Source organism: Malania oleifera, chromosome 13 (genome assembly GCF_029873635.1).
Source record: "Malania oleifera isolate guangnan ecotype guangnan chromosome 13, ASM2987363v1, whole genome shotgun sequence".
NCBI lineage: Eukaryota > Viridiplantae > Streptophyta > Magnoliopsida > Santalales > Ximeniaceae > Malania > Malania oleifera.
In genome coordinates this window covers 37,945,442-37,957,724 of record NC_080429.1, presented here as the reverse complement: position 1 = coordinate 37,957,724, position 12,283 = coordinate 37,945,442, and the positions used below count along the sequence as shown (strand labels likewise).

General features: G+C 35.4%; 1 protein-coding gene across 5 annotated transcripts in view; it reads right to left on the bottom strand.

Annotated features, from left to right (window-relative positions):
* Positions 1–12,283, bottom strand: part of LOC131145598 (uncharacterized) — a 39,824-nt gene that overhangs the window by 8,734 nt on the left and 18,807 nt on the right. For 4 of the 5 annotated variants that reach the window (XR_009134171.1, XM_058094772.1, XM_058094770.1 and 1 more), the window contains exon 6: positions 7,244–7,310. Coding sequence is in view for 3 of the 5 variants with exons in the window: in XM_058094772.1 (XP_057950755.1) it covers positions 7,244–7,310 (67 nt within the window). In the remaining 2 variants the exon portion in view is untranslated. Of the gene's footprint in view, positions 1–3,946; positions 4,020–7,243; positions 7,311–12,283 lie in introns of all 5 variants that reach the window. The other variant, XR_009134170.1, reaches the window with a different exon arrangement.

Genomic DNA, 12,283 nt, shown 5'->3' with positions numbered 1-12,283 from the left:
TATGTTTGCAAAAGAAATTCTTAAAAGATGTTTGGTGGGGAAAGGTCGATTACATTTTAATCTTTTACCAATCCCATCTAGCGTATGCTCTGCACAGCTGATTAATAAACATGTTTTTGAAGCTAGTGTACAAAATGTGGGACAACATGATAAAAGATATGAGGAAAACAAATCAACATGAAGGAATGATAGAAAGAGATAGATCATCCTTTTATGAGGAGGTGTGCCATGTATGACATACTAATTGCTCAACCGAAAAAAAAATTGTACACCACTTCATTGCATGGCTCACTCCTTGAATATAAGGTAATTTCTTTTATTATTTTTATAACCTTTCAAGTTTCTTGAATTATATGCTCTCATTCCCTTGGTTATTATTTAGGTTTTATGACGAGCTATGGATTAAAGGGGGGACAAATAGTGTTGCTCCACACGTAGATAGGAAAAATTTTTAGGAAAGGAATAAATGAATTCAAAGATTTTTTTTTTTTTTCAGAAGAATGCAAATGAGGAATTTGCTAGGTTTTTTGCTTTCATGGATGTGTTAGTTGCCACCGACTTCATGGATGGACTTTGGATCCAATGTTTGGTGGTATGTCCATTGTTCATTGGCACCTATGCTTCAATCAATAGCCTTCATGCTTCTAGGACAACTTTGCTCATCCTCTTTTTACCAAAGAAATTAAGGTATGTCTTTTATTTCATTTATATGGCCACTCACTGAAGAGGAAGAAAATGAAAGCTAAACGTACTAAAGATTCGGTAAACGTGCATGTTGACCTTACGAGTCCTATCCCGTTTTTTATTATGATAAATCCAAAGTATCTCACTTGTGCATCTAGTGCATGAACATATAATTTTTCAAATGGCACATAAAGTCGAGATACAATCAAAGTCATGACAATCTCAAAGCTCACGCTACATGATGGCAATCAGGAGAGCAAAAAGAATGAAGACATTTTTATGTTGTATTGGAATTGCATTTAATTTTGGTCTGTAATAATGCATATCATGCATGATGGGATTGAAAGCTCAACAAAGACCATAGACTGACCTTAGGCCCCAAAACTGTTCATGAACCCTCTAACTAAAATGTCACACTCATACATATAAGGTTGAAAGTTTTAAGGTCAAAATTTGGGCAAAATCTTAGGTTTTCAATGTCCTCGGTCAACCGACCCACAAACGTTATAATCACCTCAGTCAACCGACCATAGTCTTTTGGCCTGTTCTATAAGGCCTCAGTCGACCAACCACTTTAGCATTAGAATACCTCGACCGAACCTACGAAGGATTGGAAATTGCCTATGGCCAGCCGACCAGCTCACTCCTCAGTCGACCGAGCCCCTAAAGTAATTTGAATTTTTGCCCTAGCTCAGTCGACCGGCCTCTTGCTCAGTTGACCAAACCCACAAAAAATTCAAATTCTTTCCCTATACTCTTTACATTTCTGTATTTGCATGTTTATGATTACCTGTTGATATTACTGCTTAGATAATTGAATACAAATATACGATTATACCGGAACTGTTTTTCTTGTTTAAATTTGTGCACTCTTACATATCTACTGGATTTGTGATAGCTTAGAATAGACCCGAGGTTGTGCTATACTGATTGTGGATATAAAATTAGATATAGACCTAGAAATTTTAAAATCTCCAATTCAACCCCCCTCTTGGGATTACACCAAAAAATAACATTTGGTATCAGAGCCTTATTGCATTAGACTTAAACGTTTTTGTAAAAGATCGCAATGGCTCATTTTTGTGTAACCCCTTTTGGGTGAGGGACAATTGTCCACACGTCCTCTTATTTTTTGTAGTGTTAATTACACCTTCTAGAAACAAAGGATGGGCATTTTTCTTCAAAATATTGATTCGAAAGTGTGGAGCGTTGTCTCCAAAGGAGATTTTGTCCCTATGAAAACTGTAGAAGGAAATAGTGTACCTAAGACCGAAGAAGAATTTATTGATGATGATATGAAAGGTGTTAACATTAATGCTATTGCCATGAATGTCTTATATTGTAATCTAGATGTAAATTAATTTAATAGAGTAATGGCATGTACATCTGCTAAGGAGATATGGGATAAATTATAAATTACTTATGAGGGTACTAGAGATGTAAAAGATAGTCGTATAGATATGTTGACTAGTGAGTATGAAGCATTTAGGATGAATGCTGGTGAATCAATACAAGCCATGTACACTAGATTCTTGCACATCACTAATTCTTTGCATGCTCTTGGTAAGACTTACCCCACATATGAAATGATCAGGAAAATTCTCAGGGGTGGTCTTCCTCCAATTTGGGAGCCTAAATCTACTACCGAGGGGAGAGACTTGAAAGCTATGACGCTGGATGAGCTCATCGGATTGCTCATCACGTACAAAATGGCAATCAATGAGAGAATGAACGAGCATAGCAAATCAAAGAAAAATATAGCTCTCAAAGTCTCAACGAGCAGCTCTAGTAAGGAGAGTGATTAGGAGCCTGACGAAGACATGGCCTTGTTGACCAAGAAGTTCAGCAAGTTCCTTAAAAAGAACAGGAGACCTGCCAGGAAATTTCGGGACTCGCAATCAAAAAAAGGAGAGTCAAGCAAGAAAGAACAAATGGAAGATCCTCCAACATGCTACAACTGCAAGAAGAAAGGTCACATCAAGCCGAAATGCCCATTGCCAAAGAAGGACTCAAAAAAGAAAAGGAAGGCAATGAAGGCCACCTCTTGGGACAAACATAGTATATGTAGTTCAGCTAGCAACTCCAGCAACAATGAAGTCGCAAATTTGTGCCTAACGGCACATAGTGACCATGAGGTACAATCTTCATGTTCGTTATCTTCATATTATTCTAACTATGATTTTGAAAATGATAGCATGCCTACATATGATGAATTGCAACAGGAGTATCTTTGTATGCTTAAAGTGCTTAAGAAAATGTCCAAAAAAAACTCTAAGTTGAAAAATGAAAATGAGAACTCGGAAAAACAATTCGAAGATTTTAAAGAGTCTCACACTACCTTGGAAAAAGAGAAGATTGAAAAGGATTTAGAAACTAAGAGATTAGAGAGCCAAAATGAAAAGGTGATAAATGAACTAGAATAAAAAATTCTTGTAGAAAAAGAAAATGATTTGAAAATCAAGGATTTAGTGGACAAGAATTGAAAATTAGAAAAAGAGCTGAATGTATTAAGATCCCAAGTTTCAAGTGATAATAAAAAGGATATTCTTATCTTTGAACTTGAGTGTAAAGCAAGCACGATGACTAGAGAATTCATAACATTACAAGGTGTTTGCAAGGGCCTAAAAGATTTAAAAATTCTAGGCCTAAAAAGAAAAATAGAAGACCAGTGTAAGATCATCTACACGTTCACTAAAGGCAAAGAGAATTTTGATAAATTATTAGGCGCACAGAAGATGACCCTAAACAAAGAGGGTATAGGTTATAATGGAATTGATAATAGGAAAAGAAGAACCTATACATGAGATACTTTGTAAGAGCATCAAAACATTATGCTAGTACCTCCTTCAATCCGTATGCTCACACCACCTGTGTCCTATGTAAAAAGAAAGGGCACATCAAATTTGATTACCCATTTAAAAGGAAAGGTGTGAAACCCAAAAAGGTCTGGAGAGTCAAAGAACCGCAGGGTTCTAACCCATCAAGGCTCAAAGAAAATTGGGTACCAAAACGAAAATGAATCCTCCTTAGATCTTAGAATTAAGTAAGAGGGGGTTATAATGACTAAATGATAGGGAGTGATTTGTGCCTAAAATATCAAATCTTAGTACATGCATTCATTATACACTATGGTAATACTAAGAATCATAGAGAATCAGGCCCATGTGATAACACAAGAAATATATCCAATCTTAACTTAATGCATATATATATATCAAAAGGATTGGTTAAAACATGAAAATATTGGTTGTAGCATTCCAACCTTTCAACTGTAAAGGAATGAGTTTCTCTCTGCTTGAATGGGACATTATGTCTCCACATAAGTCATATCATTCCTTCAATATGTTCAAAGAAGAGGTTAAGAGCAAAATCGATTAATATATTTAGAACCTTGTATTTCTAAGAAAAATAATCCAAGTCATCATGTTTTGAATGTTACACGTTTTGATGATCTTCCATAAATAAAGGTATATGCATGTCATAGGGGGGCATTTTTCATTTCACACTCAATCATTGAGTTATTAAGCCCCACAACATAGCTATTGCATGAATTTTTTTAGTATAGCCTTGATTGGCTATCATTTGCTAAGTTAAAATGCAATATGCAGTATCATTGTGCTAAATGAATACATATGTGTATGCTGAACTCATGTGTGCTTGAAATAATACAGGGGAGCTAAGCTCCATCATTAGAGAAAAAGAGCATTAATTTAACATTCTTGTGCATCGGATTATCATTGTTTTTGTTTTTGAATCCTAAGCTCTTCTGAAAACCATAATCATATCCCCCCCCCCCCCTTTTTTTTCTATGATTAGATATGGATTGTTCTTGGAATTTATGAATCTTACATGTCTTAAATTTTGATTGTGTGATGCATACGAGTTCTATAGGAATAATCTTGCTGGGTGAACAAAATTGGCTTAAATCAAATATCCAGTAGAAGTGTTTAAAAAATCAAAATGCTTGCCTACAGTTCTTCTACACTGTGTAATATCATTCTTGATAGGTACAAACACTTGTTTGTATCTAAACTAGCTTTCAAATTATAAAGGGGAAGCTTCTAATTTTAAAATACTTTTTTTTTTTGCTCACCAAATTTTTGGCTTAAATTTTTATTGAGTTTACTGTGGCGTGTATATTTAAAGAATAATGATGTTGTTGATCATAGTAAATCATAAGAAAATATGTTGCTTTTAGCCATATAATCTTACATTAAAACTTTCATATTTGGTATCATATGGTTGTTTTTTCGGGTTTTAATATGTTTTGTGCTTAATTGATTACCAAAAAAACTTTAACTTGCTTTACCTTTGTGATAAATTATTTTAGCAAGCATAATTCCAAGTACGTATATATAATATCTAAAGAGGAAATATTGTTAAATTTGTTTTTAAATGGCAAGAAATGAACTCTTAAATGATAAATTTTATCTCTTGCTGCTAATTTATAAGTTCAAAGCATTCATGACTTATGTTCAGAAATTATATCTTTTTAGTCATGGATTTTTTTAAGGTCTCCTTGAAAAAGGAGAAATTTTTTTTACCCTAGCCTTTTTTGCTTATGTCAAAAGGGGGAGAAATATCCTTGCAAAATTGGGGGTATATGTGCAATCTTAAGTGAAAATATTGGGGGATCCATATTTAGTATATGAGCCTAACTATCAAATTTAAATGCAAATCATTTTTTAATGTCTTCTTTCCTAGATATGCTTGCAATGTATTGAAAATCTTAAAATATGCATATTCTCAGGGGGAGCCTTTTAAGGCAGTACCCACTTTTACTTTTGTATTTGTCATCATAAAAAAGGGGAAGATTGTTGACTTTATGAGTCCTATCCCGCTTTTGATTATGACAAATCCAAAGTATCTCACTTGTGCATCTAGTGTGTGAATAGATAATTTTTCAGATGGCACGTAAAGTCGAGGTACAATCAAAGCCATAATGATCTCAAAGCTCACACTACATGATGGCAATCAGGAGAGCAAAAAGAATGAAGACATTTTTATATTGTATTCTAATTGCATTTAATTTTGGTCTATAATAATGCATATCATGCATGATGGGATTGAAAGCTCAACAAAGACCATAGACTGACCTTAGGCCCCAAAACTTTTCATGATTGAAAGTTTTAAAGTCAAAATTTGGGCAAAATCTTAGGTTTTCAATGTCCTTGGTCGGCCGACCCACACACGTTATAATCACCTCTGTCAATTGACCATAGTCTTTTGGCCTGTTCTATAAGGTCTCGGTCGACCAGCCACTTTAGCTTTAGAATACCTTAGTCGACCGAGCCTACAAAGGATTGGAAATCGCCTATGGCCAGCCGACCAGCTCGCTCCTCAGTCGACCAAGCCCCTAAAGTAATTTGAATTTTTTCCCAAGCTCAATCGATCGGCCTCTTGCTTAGTCAACCGAACCCACAGAATATTCAAATTCTTTCCCTATACTCTTTACATATCTGTATTTGCATGTTTATGACTACCTGTTGATATTACTGCTTAGATAATTGAATATAGATATACGATTGGTTGAGAATATACCAGAACTATTTTTCTTGTTTAAATTCGTGCTCTTATATATCTACCGGATTTGTGATAGCTTAGAATAGACCCGAGGTTGTGCTATACTGATTGGGGATATAAAATTAGTTATACTTGACCTAGAAATTTTAAAATCTCCAATTCACCCCCCCCCCCCCCCCTTTTCTCTTGGGATTACACCAAAAATAACAGTGCATACTAATCTTCAGATTTTATTATAAAAATGAAGAATACAATAAGGACCAAGCAAGATGTGCGACATTGGAGAAGATAGTTGGGATGAGCCATTTGGAGTTTGGACATGCTAAGGTGCTCAAGGTTGTGAGTCTTTCCCTTGATAAACTGTGCTTTTTCAAAAATGGTGATGGTGACAATGATGGTTGATGGATGGGTGTCCTATTGAGTCCTTATGCTTTTCTAATCAGATTTGTACTAGAACAAATGATTTTCATGTTTCTTATTGTTGGTTGTCTAGTTTTAATTTGCTTGGATGATTTTTTGTTGTTGATGACCTTATTTATTTTGATGTCCCTTGTTTTGCATTTTTGTTGTTGGACCAGTGTTTTTAACATTTACTATAATCTACCACAAATGTAGCTAATAAATATAATAGTAGATGAAATACACTTGTAGAATGAGCATGAATGATGCATATATTGCATTTTAAATTAAGATTGCCTCAACAATAGTCATCTAAATTATATAAGAGCAAAAACATGTTTATATATATATATATAGCATTAGTTATTACCATATCCCTACATGTCATATCAGAGTTTGTTCAAAATTGCCTTATCTTTAAGTCAGTATCATGTCATATCCATGTTGGTATCGATGCCATAGCAAGATATAAATGTCCAGAATCCTTACAAGATATCTCCTAACCATTAGCATATCCCTTTTTCTTTTTTCCAGTGGAGGGCATGGAGGGCAGAGAGGGGCTGATTAGCATATCTCATTTGACGATCAACTACAGGATGGATCAATAAACCAGAACAGAAGACATGATGAACTTTACCTGAGCACTGTTGAAGTACTGAAGCTCCCATCAGTCTAATTGCTCTTTCTGCATTTCTAACTTCTTCCTGTCCATATGTATCAAGCAGGAGAATTAGTCAATAGTTCACATCCATGGGTATAATTAAAATTGAAGGCAGCATCAGAATAGGCATTTCATCATGATATCACAGGTATCTGAGAGCATAGAAATATCCTGGGTCATAGCACTTCAAAGTCAAAAGACATTTGACTTTGTTCATTTATAGCATTAAAAACAATTCTAGAATATTTCTTGCATATAACCATATTTTTACTTTTTTCTGACAAGATACTAATAATTTTCACTTTTACTTGCAAAGACTTATTCTCTAGAATTTTCAGCCTTTGCCTTCAGATATAGTACTCCAATTAAAACTATTTTGTTCTTTTGTACTCTAGAATTCATTCTTTGGGGGCTAGGGATGTGCACAAAGTCCTCACCTTCCGTCCCTTCATTACATGTCTGTTACTTCACCAATCTATAACAATTTGAAGGCTGCTATGGCATAAGTGGATGAATTGGCATGTTCAAATTATATAAATATGATCTTTTTCCCCTTTTTTTTTTCTCAGTTGACAGTTAGCTGCAAAGTATTTTAGTAATTTATGATTTACACTCAATAAGGAAAATTTCCTCGAAACAATAGCTAAACATAGATCAAGCAGAAAAATATTTAGTATATAGTAAAAAATATTTGAAATAAACAGCATTTTTATTTTTTAGGTCTGTTGACAAAGTGTCCCCTTAATTTCTATGGTGGTTGCAATGTTATCCCTCAAGTCTTAGTTTAAGCAATAACCCTTTATTTCTCATCACCAAAGCAATGTTCCCCCAAACTTGGAAGGAAACCAAATTGCAAATGTGGGAAAAAAGGAACCTTGAAAAGACAACTATACTCTTACAAAATGGTAAAGAAAGAGAAAGCAACTTGAACCATAATCTCAATACATACTCTCCATATGTCTCACTCCCTCCCTCTCCCAAAAACACTTGAAATCTCAATCTACATCAACAATAGCAGTGAATGTTAAGATCAGTGAGATTACCAAGTTTCATAACCATTTCAACATTACACATCTATTGAATGGTTTAAAAGATTGCTCAATAGCAAAGAGGTGCTTGTAGGCTCCCATTGTGCTTGATGTTTTTCATTTAGTGTAGTCATCTTTACAAATGAAATTTTTGTTGGCCTTTAATGGTTGTAGACAAATTAAAATACATGTTACCAATATAATGATAAGTTGGTTAAAAAAGGTGACTCTAATTCTAGACTTTCACAATAAAGAAAATAATGATAAAAAGTGTAAAGGTTTCATTAAGGAATCAGAGAATGCGGAGGAATGGGATCAAAAGACCTAAAAAAAGTTGAGCTCCAAATGCATGCTTTCTTTGTTTCCAAAAAAAAATAAAATAAAAGCTCATTTATTTTTGTATTGCCTGTTTTCTTGGGGCATTTGGAGCAAGATTTTTGTTATGTTTGGAGAACCCCTTCCTTTTTGGAAGGTTTTTTTTCAATTTTTCCTTAAAAAACAAAGGGTTTTGGTGATCACGGGAAAGGAAAATACTTTTGAAGATATGGCCATTTTTGTTGTGTGGAGCAATTGCTTTAAGTTCTTGTATTGGGTTTACTCTTCACCTAGACCATTCTATAGCACCAAGATTTGTTGGAAAGCAACCTAGCTTCCCCTTGAAGGTCGCAATGTAGTGCTGTTGATCTATGGAATGGATGGACCACCACATATGGCCCATGTTCCTTCATTTCCTTGTGGGGAACTTCATGACTATTCACGAAATGGTATGTAAAGGTGACAACCTTCATTGCGATCAAGCTTGGCCTACCAAAATAATTTATATGTTAAGCTGCCATTCAAGACAAAGAAGTTAACCATCACTATAGTTTGATTAAGCTATTTACCCATTGTAATAGGTAAGGTTATTAGTCCCTCAAGCAACATTACTCTGATAAATCCAATGACGAGGATGTCAACTGACCTCAATCTTCCCTCCTTATCTTCATTTTTAGGACAACATGGGAGAAACATGCATTGGCCACTGTCCCCTAGAATCCTCCTCACTATATGATTGGAGACACCACTACACCAATCACTGATGCATCATTATGCTAGGTCAAGGTCTGAGAAGTTTATTGCCTCCTCATTAGACTCTAGTGGGCTTCTAATATTGGCCCCTTCTAAACTCATATTTTGTGATATTGAGATCACAACTCTAACGGAGCCACCCGAGGTGATGTAACTTTCTATATTTGGTCAGTTGTCCACCACATCTACTCTGTTTCAGCTCCAACCATTCCCAACGAAATACTAATTTCATTTTTAAGAACTCCATAAGCCCAATGATACCATAGCCTTCTACTTTCCTGCCAAGTGAGTCCAATTGCCGTTCTACATTTGCAGTGAGACCTTTAACCTCATTGTAGTCAAAGGCATGCACCCATTATAGCAGGGGTTTGAATTCTCCTTTGTCACTGCCACTTGACTTGTCTTTTCTCTTCTCAATCTCCTAATCCATCTCTTTTGGGTCTTTTGCCTTTTTAACATCCCAAGTTTCCAACGTATTGATCAACTCGAATGAATAAATTAAAGAAGTCTTTAGGCAATGGCTTTTTAGGAGGGAGACATTGAGCTTTACATCCTTTATTCTTGCCAATAATGTTGCAGTCTTCACATCATGGTTGAGCTCAGGATTTGTAATAAGACCATATTAAACCAATGGTAAAAATCACGCCAAAATTCATCAAAGCGTGTCTTAGAGTCAACAAATCTAGAGTCATTTTCGTCACTTTCTCAAACAGCTCAAGCGATTTATCATAACTTCTGACTAAACTCAATAGCAAACTCTTGATGCGGAGCCTTTGAGAGTGGCAGAGAAGGCACAACACATGATGATACATGTACTCCCATGCATCATCATAATAGTCCAAAAGTTTTCCACATGGTCAATTGAGCCCTTCGTCGCATCATAGCTCTCAACTGAGGCTATCTGAAAATCTTAGGCAACAACTCCTCCAAGATATCTTGGTTGAATGTGAGTTGACATCGATGACAAGTTCCACGGTGTGATTTGGCTTCCCATTAACTGTCTTCTTGTCATCCTTCATGTTTACCTTGCCCATTTTGTTTGAGGTTCAATGGAGGGTTTCATCTTCATGGGCACATCTCTACAGAGATTATCCTTGTCATAGTAGGAGTGACAAGTATGATGCCACGTTTCATAGCGCCTTGTTCCATCCAACTTCATTAAGCTCATATATCTTCACATCAGCCTCCTTCTTGGCCATGTCTGCAGGGTCAAGCTGCGGCATTATATTGATTGGGTACCTTCAATATCTGTCCACTCCTAGATCAGATCACTGCTGTCCTATTCCACGCAAGGTTCAACAACTCATTTCCTAATGGACTGAATTTCCTTGACAGTTTTCCTCACACAAGGGTCATAACTACAATCTAAGGAGATTACTTGGGGTTGCAATAATGCCACTTGAATTGCCTGGGTTTTGTTTGTTGAATCTAGGGGTATAGGTTGTCACTCATAATTATGAAGATAACCCCTTCTTGCAAGGATAGTATCCACTGGGTTTGCAGTCTCGCTTAAAAGAGTCACCATAGCTTTCGTTCAGTTAACCACAGACAGCACCATTTGACAATGCTGAATTTCAGCCCAATGGCATATATAGGTTGGCAAGCCTGAAGTTCAGATTTGAGCTGAAAACTTACAAAATAAAACCAGCAGGAGAGTGCTCCAGCAACGGCCCTCTAAATACTAATTTCGTAAAAGTTGTAGGAGAATAGACAAGAGAGTAGATTAGTCTCTCATGCACACTTAAATTTCTTATTTATATTTAGGAGTTAGGAGAACACAAATCTATTATAAGAAATCTGACATTGATTGTGGAGCAATTTTGGTGTGTCATTTTGTTGTTTGACCAATGCAAGTGGCTAATCGAAATTTATATGTTGCCATTACATGGTTGATGTTTTTTTTGTATTTAATGTATTTTTATGAAGGCACAGATAGCTGACTTAACCTAACATGAGCTGGCCGACCTGACATCTATGAGACATTAACCTCGCTCATGTAGCTCAGTTGACCTAGCCCTTATTGACCTTACTATCCTCTCTCACTTAGCTTGACCATGACTATCCTTGCTCACTTAGTTCAACTAACTTTTGACCAAATTTGTTGACCAGTCAATGAGGCCAAACGGTCTAACCTTAGACTTGTGTATATAAAAAAGCTCTTATTTTTAACTATAAAATTTTATCATTCCGCATCCTTTCCTGAGCTTTTGTACGCTTCTTCAAAAATATATTTATTAGCCCAAATATCTAGGAAGAAGAGGATCCATTATTACAGCCCAAAAACACCTAATTCCCTTAATATATTATGCTGTTGAAAAAGAATAAAAAGATCATTAAAACATTTGAACAAACTATTATGAACAATTTTGCCATAATGAATAACTTTAAATAATTTTATTTTTCAAAAAATTATATAGGAATTAACCTACAAACTAGTAATTCAACAAATTGTCTATATATATAATATCTTACACGTATTTTTACCAAGAAGATACACTCCTATAGAGGACAGCCTTGGAACATTTTCAAGGTTGCTTCATTGTGACCTAAGGTTTCAAGTTTGGATGGAGAAACAACCTCGCCGCATACAGCAATAAGGCAATGAACATCCTCCCCTGCTCACACCCTGCTTTATCAAGGGTTTCGTGTGGTCGGGAACCTTTTTACACTTCATAATATATAGAAACAACTTTAAAAATAACATGGTTATACAATATAAGAAAATATTACTAATAAATCATGGAGAGATTGAGCCAATTTGGTTAAGATTTTGAATATAGCTTTCTATGTCCAGAAACGAGGGATACAACCAATATACAAAATAGCATTTGGTTAAGTGTTTTTGGAAACGTATCCAAAAACACCCCTAAAAGTTATAGGTTTTAAGGAAACGATATTACGAAATTTCCCAATTTTCCGA